At 44.6% G+C, this 17,843-nt stretch overlaps 3 protein-coding genes across 7 annotated transcripts in view; 1 reads left to right on the top strand and 2 right to left on the bottom strand.

Annotated features, from left to right (window-relative positions):
- erbin (erbb2 interacting protein) overlaps positions 1–2,371 on the bottom strand; it is a 41,331-nt gene extending 38,960 nt beyond the window's left edge. For all 3 annotated transcript variants that reach the window (XM_084486752.1, XM_084486753.1, XM_084486751.1), the window contains exon 1: positions 1,769–2,371. The gene's annotated coding sequence lies outside the window, so the exon portion shown is untranslated. The remainder of the gene's footprint in view (positions 1–1,768) is intronic.
- Positions 2,372–3,719: 1,348 nt separating this feature from the next.
- On the bottom strand, positions 3,720–12,612 carry nln (neurolysin (metallopeptidase M3 family)). 2 transcript variants are annotated; one of them, XM_084486533.1, is made up of 13 exons: positions 12,527–12,612; positions 11,115–11,362; positions 10,871–11,019; positions 9,780–9,884; positions 9,555–9,657; positions 9,267–9,427; positions 8,747–8,882; positions 7,232–7,598; positions 6,314–6,515; positions 5,837–6,023; positions 5,221–5,349; positions 4,845–4,981; positions 3,720–4,278 (listed from the first exon to the last, which is right to left on the bottom strand). In XM_084486533.1, exons 2-13 carry the CDS (start codon positions 11,341–11,343, stop codon positions 4,129–4,131), a joined length of 2,055 nt encoding a protein of 684 aa, XP_084342659.1. In that variant the 5' UTR covers positions 11,344–11,362; positions 12,527–12,612; the 3' UTR covers positions 3,720–4,128. The 2 variants fall into 2 exon arrangements, with proteins under 2 accessions (XP_084342659.1, XP_084342658.1); XM_084486532.1 differs by having other exon boundaries at positions 12,440–12,576.
- Positions 12,613–13,718: 1,106 nt separating this feature from the next.
- sgtb (small glutamine rich tetratricopeptide repeat co-chaperone beta) lies at positions 13,719–17,506 on the top strand (the record flags this gene model as incomplete). Of its 2 annotated transcripts, none has more annotated exons than XM_084486300.1 (10): positions 13,719–13,818; positions 13,905–14,008; positions 14,208–14,283; positions 15,052–15,151; positions 15,558–15,662; positions 15,913–16,055; positions 16,171–16,229; positions 16,769–16,806; positions 16,951–17,028; positions 17,395–17,506. In XM_084486300.1, the coding sequence occupies 10 exons, from the start codon at positions 13,719–13,721 to the stop codon at positions 17,504–17,506; spliced, it is 915 nt and encodes a 304-aa protein (XP_084342426.1). The 2 variants fall into 2 exon arrangements, with proteins under 2 accessions (XP_084342426.1, XP_084342425.1); XM_084486299.1 differs by having other exon boundaries at positions 15,913–16,051; positions 16,167–16,229.
- Between the last annotated feature and the right edge of the window lie 337 nt (positions 17,507–17,843).

A 17,843-nucleotide genomic window follows, 5' to 3' on the forward strand; every position in this document is an offset into this window, starting at 1 on the left:
TTTTAGTTTTACTTTAATTTGGCAATGAACATGCAAAACAATGCATCTTGCTATCCTTTTACCAGCCCTCATTTGATGCTATGCTATGGGCTACCAAATCATTTGGCAGCTACCAGGATACCTTACAGTAGTGTTGTATCAGAGATATTCAACCAATATAAAACATACTATCCCCATTATAAAAAGTCACAAAGCCATGTTGTTGTTCTGCACAACAGAATACTGTGATGCACAAAGGAGGATATGGTGTACTGTTCTGCATATGAAAAGATTTCTGACCAATATCCAAACCAGGCGTGAGTAATCTCCCCTATCCAAGTCAACATACTGGCTTCCATTAGCTGAAATGACAGGCCTCACGTTATCATTTAACCAACAGGTGAGTGTGACCAAACTGATCTGGGGTATGTTTGCTACAGGCCTAGATGAAAACAAGTGGCTTAGTTGATATTCTGCACCTAAAAGATCTGAATCTTGGAGCTGGTATGGGTCAGTCAAACCCGTCCTAATACTTGACTCATTAGTTAGGTAGTACATCTAACCCCCCTTGGGCCATACCCAAGGACAAGTAATTATAGACAGAAACGATCTGCATGTTCTTATATTTTTTGTTTAAAAAAGAAATCTAATTATGTTTCTCTCATCTACGACCTCAATATAGTGGGAGGTTTTTAATCAGACCTACATAGCAGGTGAATACAGGCACCCTTTACCTCCAGGAAGACACATTGTTGGGTTTCAGGATAACCTTGGGGAAGGAAAGTCTTTTGCTTGGCTTGAGGAACGGCATTCCCATTTTTCAACGTTTAGATAGCCTGTTCGTAATAAAGACTTTGTTTAACAATCTTCATTCATGCTCAGAAAGGCATACGGTGCAAATACCATACATTTTTGAATAGTGTCTAGTCTACTTGGATTGCACCACTGCAATGTGCAATGTGTAGGCCTACCTCAAATACATTTAAATGTGTTCAATTGACACAGCTCTTGAGGACAATATAGTCCTAATTCGATTAAGAAAAAAAGAGTACCTAAACCTCAGCTACTAAACCCATTTCCTCATCTGTATCCACACATGTGAACCATGTTGTGCTCAATGGACCTGCGGCAGGCAGCATCGACTCCGCTGCATGGATACCGTCAGTCCCAGTAAAACCTCAGGACGTTTGGGACTACAACTAGGCTACATTTCCACAATAATTCCACTATATCTCTACACGTAGAATATATATATTCAACAGTATGATGTGTTACCCCTACCGATGCGCTGAAGGTGATTCCCCAACAATGGATGTAACCTGACCGTCTCACTGCAGCTGCTGAGGAAGACTTGTGATCCGGACACAGAAACACTTCATTAAACCCCTTGTGAGGACGATGAGATCCAAGACCAAGACCAAGCTCACCGTGCACAGCTGATAGTCAAAATCCCCCCCCCCCCCAAAAAAAATTATTAAATAACTACATTTGGAAAAGGGATATAAAAAAAACAAAAAAAACAATGCATGCCCCCTGACTGACGACAAACCCCCGGACAAAAAACGTGAAAAAACGTGAAAAACGAAATCAATCGCGAATTACCGAATTATCACGAAGTTGGACTGTTTAAACGACATCAGCCACCACATGGAGCCACAACAACACAGTGCGAGGATCCTCTTATATGATTATTATCATTATTATGACTCATAACCTCGACGCCAGCCAGCCCCTGCAGGCGGCGTGAGGCCCCCCGGACCAGAGAGCCGCCAGCCCCGCAGAGACTCACCCAAACACCGCTGCCGTCCGGACCCGGACCGGGGGATTATACTCCAGAAGGCTCACGATCGGTGGACATTCGCCTTTCGTTTTTCCTGGGTGGTTCGGTCTTGAGCACGGTGGTAGACTTGCTGCTGTGGTCCAAGCTGGAGAGAGAGCTCCTGGGAGCTAGCCTGCTAGGAGCCTTCTGCACTGAGCCACCGTGGCTCTCCAGAAGTTGTTTACGGTTCCGCTCGGTTCCCACACGGGAAAAGTGGTTGGTTTAACCCAGATTACCGATGATCGTTACCTGATCCGGTCCCTTAGATTCGGCATGGATGCCTTTGACTCGTGAGAACAGTGCAGTGAAAAGCCGAGCGTTAGGAGAGAATCCAAAATGTCCACAACACTCATCAAGGAAATACAAAAGAGCAAATGCGCAGAAGCTCCGCCAAAGCGAGCCGCTCTCCCCTCGGTCGCTGCTGCCGCACCCTGGTGCTCTCACTCATGCTTTCCCGGTCGGTCCCTGGTCCAAAACAGCGTGCGCCAGAGTAGATCCAACGCGTTAAAGCCCGATTTACCGGAGGCTTTGGTGCACCTGTGAGTGTGTGTCGAGCGTCCACCAGAAGTCGCCTTTCCAACAAGCCGTAGAGTGTTTGCGTGATGACGGGTTTCACTGTGTGGCCCCCCACCCCCATCTCCCCCCATGTCCCCCCGTCACAGAGTCAAACACCATCGGATATACCAAAATATACCTCCGCAAAGGTTAGGGGAAAAGCATTTGACCCTTCACAATTTTACAATAAATATAATATAATTAGTATAACGCCAGCACTGAGATTAAATTAAGACTGCTCGCAAAAAAATAAATAGCCCTACCGAGAGAAGCCATTAAATAATCTAATTTTAGAACCACATTTCAGAATTATTAACAGAGATGCTGACACTGCAGCTCACATGTATATGTCGTTATAAAATAGCTTAGCGGTGGCAGTTCTTGGCCCACAAATGTTCCTATTTTGAGGACAAGCCGCCTCCATCCTGGTCCAGTTTGTTGTCCTTTTACGACCCCTGTTGGTCGTTTCTCTCCACAACAGTCAAGAATACGAGAGAGCGGACCAGAAAAACCTGTAGACCTCAAACAAAGAATTTCTTGGGCAAATGTGGCCTTCATAGTGAAAGACTATTAGGTCAACAATTAAATATATGGCTAAATAAATAATAAATTAAGTATAGAATTATTTATATAAATAACATAAAAAAGTTGCACTAATAATTAGAGCTTAAATAGGCCTTAATAGTAATTCTGTTCATATGTTACATAATGCGTATGTAAGTAGGCCTACTTTTTTTATGTCGACCAAGCAAGCACTTGATCACATGATAGCCTCCGCAAACGTATGGCTCCCTATTAAATATTAAGTAGTCAACTATGCTCTTGGCATTCCCTAGCACACCAGAATATTCAAGCCCCAGCAAACTAGCTCAATGTGTACTACTTGCCTTCAGCTTTCCTTTTGTAAAGACCTGTGCATACTTTTGGTCCCCTTACATACAGACTACTGCTACAGACTATATAAACAAACGTTGCAGTGGCCAAAACAGCACTAAACCTTAACTGCAGATGCCTGCTGACCTCTTGTTACTCTGAAAGCTTCTCATTGGCTCTCGTTCTGTCTTGTTTATTCTAATTTGATTTGCCTTTACATTCCTATGGATTATCAGCAGTTTTCACTTAGTATGTGTGTGTGGTTTTGAACTGGTGCTATGCCTGCCTGTGCGGCACTTATTGCACTGCTTACCAACTTGGAAGGGCGATACCTCTAATCTGTGTGTTATTGGGGTTTGTTCTTTGCATTTCTGAGCCTTTTTGGAGATTAGGGATTATAATCGTTGCTTTGTTTTCTAAATATTTATACACAATGTTTGAATCAATTATTAGACTCAATAAATTGTTCAGTACAAAAAATATGTATTTGGTTGATGGATTTCCATTAAACAGATAATAACAAACATATAAACAAAACATATACAAGTCAAACATTAATCACACTATTGCAACTCACTTTTTAAGTAATTGCTAAACCAATCCGGATCAATTAACAGTGAAACCAGTTTACAGATAAGGGACTGCTTAAAAAACATTCCTTTCCCCTTCTACAATACAGAGCACATCTACATTAGTACATAGTACTTCTTCTTTACCATTACCTACAATGGCAATCAAAACTATCACTTGGTCATTCAGGTGCCCGAACAAGCCGCGTGGCTCCCGGATGGTTGCTGGTTAGATCCCTCAGCTCTCCTGGGCACAAATGTACCCTTGAGCAAAGCACCAAAGTCCTAGCTGGGGGCTCCCTCGGATGGCTTCGCCCCAACATTAGACCTAGATTAACTCTTCTGTCCTGCTGGATGAACCAGTCCCTTGCACTGAAAGAAGGCGTCTTCGCAGGGCTCCCGCCCCAGGAAGCATGTCAGCATGTCCATGCCGTCGACAGAGCCCCCGGGCTCCAGGATGGCCTTCCGGTACGCTCTCCCAACCTGAAGAACAACCAAAATAAAGCCGTTGGATATGCTGACAAACCTCTTCAAATCTATTACACATTTATGGTAGAGCTGCGCAACGAAAGGTTAGAGGGTTCTTAACAGAAGTGAAAAGATTTTTAAATGAAAAAAATAAATAAAAGTCCCCTCTTGCTCCCTCCCTCCCTCCCTATGTTTCTCCGCCATTGAGAAATGTTGTAGTCACACAACTGTGATTGACAGGAAAGATAGATTCCCTGAACCGATCAAGGTAGAGATGCACTGATTGGTCAGAATTATGCGGCAGCAGTCCTCACATCTAAATTGCCAAGACACGCAATCAACTTCAAACAGATATTGTCAAAGTGCTTTTTACTCACTAGTAGCTCACGGCCACTTCTAACAAAAGACAGTCTCTTAATCATACCCAGAGCACCTTTCATCATACAATTCTTAATAAATAAATTACACTTCAGAAAGCCCCATTTCTAAAAACCTTTGAACACAATACTAGGGCCATTCAATATGCCATGTGTGCTATTTTGAAGAGAATTATTTTCAAGTAAAACAAAGGAGTTTCACACCTTTGGATTCATGATTCCTTCCTTCTTGAAGTGACTGAAGAAGATGTCCATGGAGTAGACCTCGCTCCAGAGGTAGCCGTAGTACTGTCCGTCATAACCCCCGGCCAGGTGGCTGAAGCTGGCCGTCATGTTGGTCCCTTTGAAAGAGCAAAGGTTTCCAACTGAAACATTGAAAGGAATCTGACCCATTGCGTCAACGAAACACTTTATCTTCGCTTGGAAAGCAAGTGAAGCCAAATCGTTCACACCAATACAAAACTAGCATTATTAACCTTTGGTGAGCACACCTTAGTATCCCTGATACCCCCGTGGCTACATTCAGACTATAGGCTTAACGGCCAGGTTCGTTAAACGGCGAGGTATGCTGGCGGCTCACCTGGGGTAGCGGGGATGCCCAGGATGTCCTCGGAGTGCGTGGCGAACACCTGGGCCGTGTCGGCGTGCGCCGTGGTGTGCAGGGTCTGGTCCACCTTACCCAGGACCACCTGGCGGAGGTTCATCATGCCTGCGGAAACACACAGGTGTAACCACGGTCTGCGACTCAGGAGTCTGTGGCGGCATTCCCTCTCACCCACTTCACACCTTCACTCCCTGTAGTGTACGCTATATAGCAAACTTGAAGAGATTTGACTAAAGAATCGGCATGTGCCCGACCTCTATTGGATGAAACTGATAAAAACAAAAATGGCTATGCATCATGGGATATAGTGCAGAAATAAGTGTCAATTTTACACTTATTTGATGGGGAATTATGGGTATTAAGAATTCTACTTTAAATGGAACCAGATTTGTACACTTGCATTTCGGTAACATTAAATATCACATAAATGGTGACAAAAAAATATAATAGTAATAATAAACTGAATTTCTAGAGCTTTTGAAGACACCAATAGAGTAACATTATAGTGGCCTTTATAAAGAGCAAAAGGGGCCCAAACTGAGAATCTGACTGTAAATCTCCCATGATGCACCTCAACCATCTGGTGACGTACCGGTGTTGGCCACCCGGGAGGCGATGAGCTTGCTGAGCAGGGCGTCCGGGATGGGGCTGCCGTCCTTGTAGTGACCGGACATCCTCCGGAGGGACGGCTCCTCCCACACCCAGTTCTCCAGCATCTGCGACGGGACCTCCACGAAGTCCGTCTCCACCTGGGTCCCGCTGAACTCTGAGAACACCGTCTGAGAGAGGGAGGGGGACACACACACACACACACACACACACACACACACACACACACACACACACACACACACACACACACACACACACACACACACACACACACACACACACACACACACACACACACACAAAATGAATTGGTACTAAAAGCTTCTATTAACATTTACAATGACATCTGCAGTATTATGGATTACAGCCTTTTTGCCAATATCGCCTTCATAAGAGTTAGTTACTACTAGTTACTCACCAGATATCTACAGAAACATGAACTGGATTGTACTCCTACCTTGGAGCAGAGCTCATGCATGACGTGGCCAAACTCGTGGAAGTAGGTCTCCACCTCGTGGTGCTGCAGCAGCGAGGGCCAGCCCTTCCTGGGCTTGGTGAAGTTGGCCACCATGGCGGCCACGGCCAGCCTGCGCTCCCCGTCCGGTCCCACGCAGCCGGGCTGCAGCCCAAAGCACGCCGCATGCCCGTACTTCCCTTCCCTGGTGAAGGGTGAGGGGGTTTGTTCTTTGTTTGTTAACGGTTTGCTGACTTTAAGGGGCTGTAGGCAAGTATAGCTATTTTTGAGTGCCGTTTGGGTGTCATTTGTTAGAAATGGCATAGCCAATCATCACCCATAAGTGAGTGAAATGCACTGTGAGCATATCCGTTTCTATTTGACTGTGCCTGCCTCTGTATGAGACTATAGACTTTTACAACCGCTCCCGGCTTATTTCTGACCAATCAGGGCAACTCTTTCTTGATTGGTTCTGACAATCCATCTTGCCTGTTAATCACAGGTGCCTGCAATTCAACACTCCTCAATGGCTGAGATATTTAGGGAGGGAGGGAGCAGAAAGGGAGGGGACTTTTTTTTTTTTTTTTTTTAATCTCAAAATCGTATGATATTACTCTATTTTAATCTCGGATCCTACCTACAGCACCTTAACAGTTAGGATTTGAAGTAAAATTGTAAATATTTATTAACAGTGGTTTGAGCAAACACAGCAAAAAGGCACTGGGTTCAATCCCCCATATCCGCTTTTCTTTAAACAAAAAGCCCCTGCTCTACGACTCACAGTAAACAAGTAAACAGTTTGCAATGAGACACCGAGTACATAACACTCACTGAGAGATTGTCCTCGGTCTCTAATCGAGCGAAGCGCTTAAGAGACCGACCGGTGAGTCTACACCACGAGGCCTCCCAGTACCGACCCACCTGGGGTGTAGATCCAGGTAGAAGCGTCCGATGTCGTCCCCGGTGGCGGCGTCCCGCACTGCGTAGAGGTCCACCGACTCGTGCCAGGCGTGGGCCGCGGGCACCTGGGTGAAGGTGAGCCCCAGCAGCTCCTGGTAGATGCCCAGCAGGCCCCGCGTCACCGTGTGCAGGGGGAAGTACTCGATGAGCTTGTCCTTGTCGACGGCGAACTTGACCTGCTCCACCTGGTTCATGTAGTAGGGCAGGTCCCAGGCGTTGACCCGCCCGTCGAAGGCGTGGCCCTTCATCAGGCACTCCCTCTTCTTCAGCGCCAGCAGGTACTTGCGCTCCTTCTCCCCGATGGGTTTTAGTCGTGTGTATAGTTTATCTGTCGGAACAAAAAACAAAACAAGGTTAGTTTAACGCGGGTAGAGTACTTTAAAAGAAGTGGAATTCTTTCAGGAGATCGAAGAACATATTTTTTTGGTTTAGTCGTGAACTTTCCGTTAGTTAAGACCAGAGCGGTCTCCATGGAGACCAATTTCAGAAATCCTATTCCAGAGATAGATAAATAAATCTAAATAAAGGAACCCTTGAATTTCAGAGTAATCACATGTAATCATCGCATTGACGTCATCTGCAGAGATTTTGGCAAGTTATAAAATCTTGGGAGGTGCAAGGAGTGCCAAACAAGAATTTTAACAAGGTATGTTTTTGTTAGTTACGCAATCACATTACTTGGCTCCTACGCATTCACCAAACTTATTTCCTGCTTTGAGCATGCAGCCCACTTTAGAGTGTAGTATTCGTTTCAATCAGTGAATTCCAAAGCCTATTTAACCCTGTCAAATCTCATTTTATTGCCAGCTGATTCACATAACGAACCGACCGGTAATTAAAATGGATGAAATGAGCAAGTGGACGGCAGGAAGCATCACTCAGCCTGCGGTTGTTGTTGTTATGGTCATTGTTGCTCAACTACAATTCAATCCAGGGCAGCCTATGCTACCAATCTGACAACAATTATATTTGACATCTCTCTCTCTTGGACAAGTGTTGAATTGCAAATGGCTGCCATTTGATCGGGGCAACCCAAGGATGGAGGTCTGCGTGGGGTTGTGTCGGGACAGCTATGTTGCCATATTATTTACTAGGTACTATTTAAGACAAAGAACACTCCAGTGCCAACAAGCCGCAGTGTCAGCCCAGAGCCAGCTCACTTACAACTTATTAAGAGTGAGCCATCACAGACAGTGATGTTGGCTTTATTGCCGTTTCCAACTGCAGCAATAAACTTAAATGTCTCTGGAAAATGGCAATGCGGTAACAACAGCTAGCAACACAATATGTCTGTTGTTTCAAAAACAACCACTAAAGAACACATCATTTGGATAACTTAGCAATGTATAAAGTAAACCAATACCAATTGACGAACAACATATTGCAAATTACAAAGAAGTATTTGTAGCGTTTGGGCTGACCGTACACCATGATAAATATATAAAGTGTGTGGAGAGTGTGTGAATCTTGTCTTACCTAGGAAGGCAGACACGTGGTTTGCATTCCGGGCCATGTTTAAGTCCAACACATAGTCTGCATGGCTGCTGAACCCCAGGAGGCCGGCGACCTTTGCCCTCAGCTCCATCAACTGTTCCAGGATGGCGGTGTTTTCCTGCCACAAATAACAACACAATGAACACAAATGAATGAACCACATCATGGATGCACACATTTTTTATAAACGTTTCATTCAAACTAGGAACGGTCCACCGCAAGATTTTAAAAAACGAAAACGACTAGCCAACTAGTAAAAAAAAAGAAAATAAGAAAATGATAAATGCCCTAAATCAGTCAAAAGGTGAATGCATTGTTTCCAAGTTTTACATCCCGCCTTTAATTAATTTCTCTGAAAAAATAAATAAACGCAAAAAAAAAAAAAAACGACTATTTCTCACGCTATTCGACTCATCGCGAACATCCCTAAGCTAGACACGTGAGGAGGAAACCAGCCTGTGTGTACGGGCCGCTCTGCGGGACAGCGGTGGTGTGCAGTTACCTCCTTACACCTGCTGTGGAACGCCATCTCCATCCTCCTCCTGGTCTCAGGAACGTGGCATCTCTTCATCAGAGGGTAGTAGTGGGGGTACTCTAGGGTCACCTCGTAGCGCCCGTCCTCCGTCCTCTCCAGCCCGTTCAGATAGCTGTGGGCCAGCCCCCCTACAGCACGGGGGAGGGCGTTTAAGGTTGATCCCCCCCCCCCCCCCCCCCCCCCCCGCACCGGGGGTGTCAGTGGAGTGGGGGAGGCATGTGAGGTGGCCAGCCAGCTGCCACTATTCACGCTTACCCAGCTCGCGCTCGGAGAAGACGAGGGCCGTGGTGTCCTCGTTGAGGTTCCTGTTGAACTCGATGGAGAGCTCGCTTATCAGTTTGGACGCCCTCTTGATTTCCTGCGGGGGCGAGAGAGAGGGTTTTAACGGTGCGGGCGGTGTGATACTGTAAGGGTTTTGATTCACCTCATTAATCACAGACATAAAGCGGCTGACTATGAATACGATGAATGGTTGAGTACCTCTTGTATCTCTTTGGCCAGATGTAGTCCATTTCGTTTTCCCAATGTTACGATTCGATGTAAAAATCGACTTTCCTCTGGCGTGAGGTCGCCTTGGAGCTTTTTCTGTGAAGTAGAAAAGAACAAGTTACCAAAAACATCATACTACCCCTTACAGGTAGTAATTTCCATTTTGAATACTCTTTTCTATTGATTAGCTTTTGAATGTGCTCGACCACTGGTCAATTTTATATCTGAGAGTGTAACTATCACCTTTAGAGGGTTGACTTTAAAGTGGCAATCTGGAAGACCTTCATGTGAATAAATGTCTGTTAAGTCACTATTGATCGAAGGAGGAGGCAAGACCATGGGGATGGAGCCTGATGAAAGCCCTTTCATTTGTCACCAGAGAGAACAAAATCTTAAAAATCTAAAATCTTTAAATTAAAAGGTTTTTTTTTAACCTCAACTTCGTTTTGTGTGATTTTCCAGTTGTCACATAAACCGTTGACTGGCCAGTAGTTTAAAATAGCCTAGTAGAAAGCAGGAATTTTTTTTTACATGATTGGCTCTGATGTCTTTGTTAACTGCTTGTGTGGGACAAAGTTGTAACATTAGTCGTTTCAAATGGATGTTTGCCATCAGCTGCCATCGCCATTTAGATTGGATCCCTTGGGTGTTGTGCACATCTCAATCTAGCCTACACATTGCATCCTCAACACTCATGTGTTCACAAATAGTTATCCTCAACTTGACTTCAAATGAATATCCGCCCATGGGGACCTGCTGTACTCTCATGTTCTAATAAATCAGTATTTATAGCCATATCACATTCGATTGGGGTAACTTTAGCACCTCCCTCGTAAACTAAATCCACTGTAAAAAGCCAAACTACATTTCCTGCATATTAATTTCACTTCAAAGCCATATCACATTCGGATATGGCTTTTTCTTACTCACACTCTATAAACTTTATAAATTTATCTCCACATCATTATATAAGAAATGGTGAAATTAATTCAAGGCGATTTGACACTCCTTCTGGAACTAAAACCCATCTTTTAGCTCGACAAAGCGTGCCGTACAAATAGATCAAGGGGTTCTGTTGGTACCTGCAGGGCTATCACTCTGTGAAACACATCTTCTCTCATGCTTAATTCCACGTCAAACTTAGCCAACTTTTTCTCCGCCTCAGTGCTTGCAGATCGCACCTCCTTGCAGGGCGACACAAACTGGGGGAAATCAAGAACATGGCGTGAGGCTGGAGGAGAATAAACACAAACATCGTCAATATATATATAAACATATACATCATAGTGTGCGATACGTTGGTCGTGGTGAATACATTGTACGTACCTGCGTAGTTAAACTTGGCATCGGCTAAAGTGAGGAGGGTGTTCTGGACGGAGACCGTCTCCACGTCTAGAGAGCCGATGTGGTCATAGGCCGCCTTGGTTCTGTTGATCAGGTTGTCCGTCTGGGCCTTGATCTCGTCCGGGCTGAGATCCCATCGTAGGGCCTGGTCACCGTTCTCACCCTGGGAGAATCCTCTGCTGGGTATTGAGAATACAGTCTGGAGAGGCATTCTGGAGAGCTGAAAAACTCTGTAAGGGGAGAAATAAAGTTGATTAGGTTGATTTGCTGAACATAACATTGTGCTGTTTTCTGCCACAATATAATAGTGTCAGATTACATTGATGTAAACACTTCATAAAATTATTATAATATATATTAGTATTATTTGATCATATTTTATTTACTTGGAAGCGAGAACAGTAAAACTTTAACTTGTGTTTCCCATTAATAAAACCTAGTTAAGTTAAGTTACTTCAATAGCTTGCCATTAACTTCCATTTTAAGTGTTCAGTGGTTATTTTCACAAGCCAAAAAATATTTATAGCATTGTCCCTTGAAAATATTTACACCACCTGTTCAGGAGCAGATATTTATATTAAACGGTGCCTCAATTATAGCAACATAAATATTGTATACAAAGTAATGGATGGTAAGAAATGCAAATAACAAGACAAAGTTATATAAAGATAAGGCTTTGAAAACACAGTAGTGCAGAAAAGCCAAATGGGTAGGATAGTGAATAATATAGAAACACATGCAGTATAAAGCTCATAGCTTATTTCAAATAAGTGGATTATTAAAAACAACAATAATAATGCATTTATTTGATACATGTATCATTTAATGTAGGCCTATCGATTGATATTGGCCTTAAGAATGTTATTATTATTTTTTTTAAATCGACAGATCTGGACTGCTTGATATTAATGAAGGTAGTCTGGGTTTTAGGGGGGCTGAGGGGGTCTTGTTTTCTGCAGGTGCACAGAGTTCATAACACCGGACGGGATGATTTAGGAGGTAATAAATACAAGGTCAAACAGAGAGGAACTTCAATCATGCGCGCGTTGTAGCCCACATTTCTCCACCGCTAAATGTGGTCCTTTCCCCGTCACTTCCAGTATTCAACATTAATAAGAAACATACCAACAAGTGTTTAGTGGCCAAAGGTAAACCCAGCTGGGTTCATGATTAAACAAAATTAAACCAAATAACGAATAGTTCATTATGATGCATCATGCATTTCATTTGAATGGCACAGACGAATTCAAACGCTATTGCACAAAATGCTCAAGTCTCTGCTGATGTTAGTGATTGAAGTAGTATACCTGCAGTAAATTGTGGGACACGCAGCACTTCTGAACCAAAACATTCCTGCTGCAACAAGCCCATGCACTTAGCTGTAGCCTACACACCAACGTATCACTCCTCTCTCTCTGTGCACTGCTGGGCAAATGGTCGTCTGTCTGCGGCTCGGATCCCTGTGCTCTCCTGCGGCGTGTGGGGCAGCAGTGCACCCACAAAAGTTAACGTGCAAAATAAATACGTTTGACTTCCGCGGGGTGAACGCGCATGCGCCGAGGATGCCATCGATCTGACAGGCAGGAGAGTGTTTCGTGACGCGCGGGATCGGCAGCGGACACACGCTCGCGAACGAGGCGCGCTCAGGTGAGTGGGCGGGGGCGTGCATTTGCATCCTTTTGCTACAATGTTATTATCATTTTTGTTATTGTGTACAGAACACATTATGATCGCATCTGGTCGGCGGACATGCGGATCCGAGAGGTGCATTCATAACAATGTCTGTTATATGTATCGATCAGTTATACAACGTTATTGTAAAAAAAAAACACCCCCCCCACTGCGATGGTTCTGTGCTCAATGCAGCCCTGCTGTCTGTAGATACCACGATGCATGGCGTGGCGACGTTTATTAACACTGACACCACAGGCTGTAGGCTCGTTGGGGATGCAGGGCGCTTGGAAACCAGCACATGTGTGCTCCCCTCTGTGGGATTACATCACATGGTTTACATCATTGCGTAAACACCAGAGGCGGCCGCACGTCCCAGTAACAGCACACACACACACAGTATGGATGATGATGATGACGGGTTATATTCACTACGTTTCGTTTTCTTCATGATCACACTACGACATGTCGTTTTGGTTGGAGATGGATTTGGGTTGGTTGGTGTGAGTTGAATGGCCGTCCGGGTACCAGGGTCTCCATCCCTCTCTCATCCGCCCTCCGCTCCGTCATGCGTGTCTTCACTCGATCTGATTCAGTGATTGTTTGCTTTGTGATTATGAGCCAAAAAACGACGAACTCGTCCCTTAGAACCGAGACTCTGAAATCATCGCCAAAAAATGGTCTACTACGCATTTAGGGAAATGTCATCTTTTGATATGAAAAACGAATGGGAGTAATAATCTATCACTGTTTAATTAATGTCGCTTTGGCATGTTTATGAGACAGCTACATCGTTATGTATCACAAGCAAGTTCAAAGAAGCATGCAAAGATGACGGTGTTAAAGTGTCCTTAGTTGCTGTGTTGAAGCATTTGTGTGTCACTGCTCGGTCGGTAGATCTGAAGAAGTAAAACCATGGCAACGGAGAAGCGCCTGGCGTTTTCCATTGTGCAGTTCCTGCGAGATCACGCTCACTGTGGCAGCCTGAACTCAGACGAGCAGGAGAGCATTGAAGGTACAAGCCTTTCCCTTTATCAAACCATGTGATGTCATCTCAATGTATGCACAACAACAACTTGAACAACGATTCCTCATCCACAGTTGCAATTCAATGTTTGGAGACCACCTTCAAAGTCAGCTCCAGTGACTGCCACCTGGCAGTCCCACAGACCCTACCAGAGATATTTCAAAGTTCCCTGCTCAAGGTGTGTACACTGTGTGTGTAGGTATAGTGTGTATTGTGTGTGTGTGTGTGTGTGTGTGTGTGTGTGTGTGTGTGTGTGTGTGTGTGTGTGTGTGTGTGGTTATGTAAGTGTATGCGTGTGTGTGTGTGTGTGTGTGTGTGTGTGTGTGTGTGTCATCCCCATACAAAAAGCTTCAGTACTGTGACTTTGTTCCTACTAGAATGACAACATGACCGTACCCAAGACGTTACCTCCTCCGAAAGACATCGAAATGGCAGAGCAGCTCAAGAATGACGGTACTTCTGTCTCTCACCATATTCGCCACTACTACCAACACTGGTATACAAATATGAGCAACCATGGAAGCTAAATGTCTCCCTAGTCACAAGTGTGTCACCATATCGCCAATCTGGATGTTGAATCAGAGCTAAAGGGCAGACTCTTGTTTGGTTCTTCTGTGAAGAGAGAACGTCTGTAAAATACCCTTTCTATAGCATGTTTGTTCTGCTGGGATGTAAGCATTTATGCATGCCTTTGTGTCTCTTTTATATGTCATTTATATGTCAACACTTTACAATAAGTGTACATTAAATTCCATTCAATTCAATTCAATTCTTTACTTATGCTGTTCACATTTACGAATGCTGTTCATGGTAACTATTTAATGCATACATATTTAATAGGGCTTATGCTATATAAGGCTTTTTACTGCATTAACCAACGTTAACTAATGGTTCATTAATGTACCTTTATCGTAAAGTGTTGCCATGTCATTTTGTCATCTTGTACCGAAGAACATATAATCGAATGGTTACTTAATCTCCACATTGGCATTCATATTGCTGTCTCACTAATTACCATCACTTATTATCATTATTATGGTTTCATACCCATCCCAGATGCATCATCCACACACCTGCTGTACTGCATTGTTTGCCCTGCCTGTCCCGTCCTCATGCATAATGAGTGAGTGAGCGGTGTAGCCCGGCGGTGTTCAGCAGGGCCCGCCATGCATTATGAATGTCTGAATCCTCCGAGGATCAACCCTGTACTGAACTGTTCAGGAAACAACCACATGAAGGAGGAGAACTACAGCCGAGCCATGGAGTGCTACAGCCAAGCCATCGACCTGGACCTCAGGAACGCCGTTTACTACTGCAATAGGTAGACATAAGATATCTGCGTCTTATTCCATAGAAGATAATGAGTGTATTCTGAGGTGTGGATGTATGCTGGATAGATCAGTCCAGCAGAAACTACCCAGTGGACTGTGGCAGATGTTGCTTCTCTATCCATCATACATCTAGGGGGGCTGGACACGCCCAGTAGTGATGTCACTACGGCACAGGGAAAGGCAGATTTTCAAACGGCTTGTAATGGCTGATAACACTCACACCTGGTGGCACGAGATCAACCCTTTAATATCGGGATTATTATTAGTAATATACGTAAAGGTTGAAGGTAAATCAAACATCCAGTTTGATTTACTGCAGACAACGTTGTTATTAATTCATGCGAATGACACAATAAGGAAATGGGTAAATCAAAGTCTGTATTTGTCTCGCTGCAGGGCTGCGGCTCACAGTAAGCTGGGAAACTACACAGAGGCCACGGGGGACTGCGAGCACGCCATCGGGATCGACCCCAGCTACAGCAAGGCCTACGGACGCATGGGGTGAGGCCCACTGACCACAGGAAGCAACCGACTAGGATTATACCTTCTCTTTTTTGACCATTGTTTACATATACACAGACACCCACAAATAATGGTCTAAAAACGATTTACATAAACATACACACATATAACACACTTCCCCTGCCATGATTTAGCAACTGACAGTTGAACAAAACACAATATCGATTTCTGAAAAAACGATCATCGGATTTGACCCCCCTGACTTTTGTATGTTGTACGTACCCCGCAGGCTGGCTCTGACGGCCATGAGCAAGTATCCCGAAGCCATTTCCTACTTTAAGAAAGCGTTGGTGTTGGATCCTGAAAACGATACCTACAAATCCAACTTAAAAATAGCCGAGCAGAAGCAGAGGGAGGCCAGCGGTCCAGTGAGTACAAACAAGCTTGTCATCATTCGTCACAAATCACTGATGTATGCCAAAATCTCTGAGCCGCACCTGGCCAAGATTGTTTTAATAACTGTTATGTGAAACCGGCCTACAGATAGTTGCGGGACTTGGATTTGACATGGCGAGTTTGATAAACAACCCGGCCTTCATCAGTATGGTACGACACAACATCATACTTTCCACAATACTTTCCACAATTTCTAACCTGTAAAACAGTTAAATAAATGTGTTTTTATACGCACATTGTACATTGAGAGATACACGCTGTGCATGTATTAATTAACTAACACGTCGTTGGTATATTCATTCTGGTAGGACTCTGATAGAGGTACACCTGCAGATCACTTCCATACATGACCGTTATTACAGTTATTTTAACAGCACAGTATTGTTAATCACCATTATTGCATTCTCACAATCCCACCTGTCGCTCAGTCTCATGTCCGTGGGGGTTGCCCCAACAGGTGGTGCCGGATTACGTTTTGTGTTTTTACAAGCATGCTGGAATTCCAAGATGGCAACTGAATGAAAGTGGCATGTTTATGAGACAGCTAAATCGTTACGTGTTCCACGCAAGGCCCGCCTGGTCGAATCAGACATGTGACCGTAAATCAGTTGGGATTTATTTCATTCAGCCAACGGTTTCCTTCCGGATGTCTCTCTCCTACGCCCCCCCACACCCCTCCCCCCCAACAGGCCGCTAGCGTGATGCAGAACCAGCAAGTCCAACAGCTGTGAGTTCCTCCTGTTTCACCACGCTTCCACAGTGTAGAATATAGAAAAACATAATCACACCCTTTATTTGTGGAAGCCTTTTTTTCCCACTCTAACACCCCCGCCCCCCTTCCTGCCCCCGTGTCCACCTGTCTGTCCGTCAGTATGTCAGGCATGATGACCAATGCGGTGGGGGGTCCCGGACCGAGCGGGCTGACTGACATCACCAGCCTGATTGAAGCGTAAGGCAGCCAGCACCCACTCACTCACTACACCTAGTCTCACAATCCCTACTTTTATCATAACACTACTGTTGTTTTGTAACTGAGTGGATAACGTGTTTTAATGGTTATAATGTGAGCCACTTTTCAGACACTTTTGTGACACAGTGTTGACACATTTAGGATGGATTGGATTTCACTCACGTCCAGCCGTCAGATGGCACCGCCATTTCCACCAAATAACACCTCTTAAATCTTACCCTGACCTTTAAACTTAGCGCCACAACTCACCGCAGGCCTACACCTTTCCGTTTTTTTTTTACCAACAGTTGCCAGCAGCGGGTTCCATGTTCTGCTGTGCCGTGTGTTGTGTGTTTGTGGTTCTAGAGGACAGCAGTTCGCCCAGCAGATCCAGCAGCAGAGCCCCGAGCTGATAGAGCAGCTGAGGAACCACATCCGGAGCCGCTCCTTCAGCGGGAGCGCAGAGGAACACTCCTGATGACCTTCTTCCTGTACGCAGGTGCCTCCTCATCCTCTTCCTCCACCTCCCACTGACTCAACTCTGTGTTGACAAAACGCTAAACCTGCCCTATGTACATCCTCCACTGCCACTATTCGCACCATTGATTAAATGACTGAACTAGACTGTTGTTTCTCAATAATAAGAGGCGCTCATCCATGAGTCAATCCATCCTGGGAATTATTTTCTGTATATTGTTTTGTGGCTAAGGTTTGTATAAAGCTACATCTGTAGATGCATCTCAATTAGCCAGAGCCATACGAAAACTTACATAGTGCAGGTTTAAGTCGATTGTATTTGATTCACGTTTTTTTGT

This window comes from Micromesistius poutassou, assembly GCF_964030765.1.
Source record: "Micromesistius poutassou genome assembly, chromosome: 22".
NCBI lineage: Eukaryota > Metazoa > Chordata > Actinopteri > Gadiformes > Gadidae > Micromesistius > Micromesistius poutassou.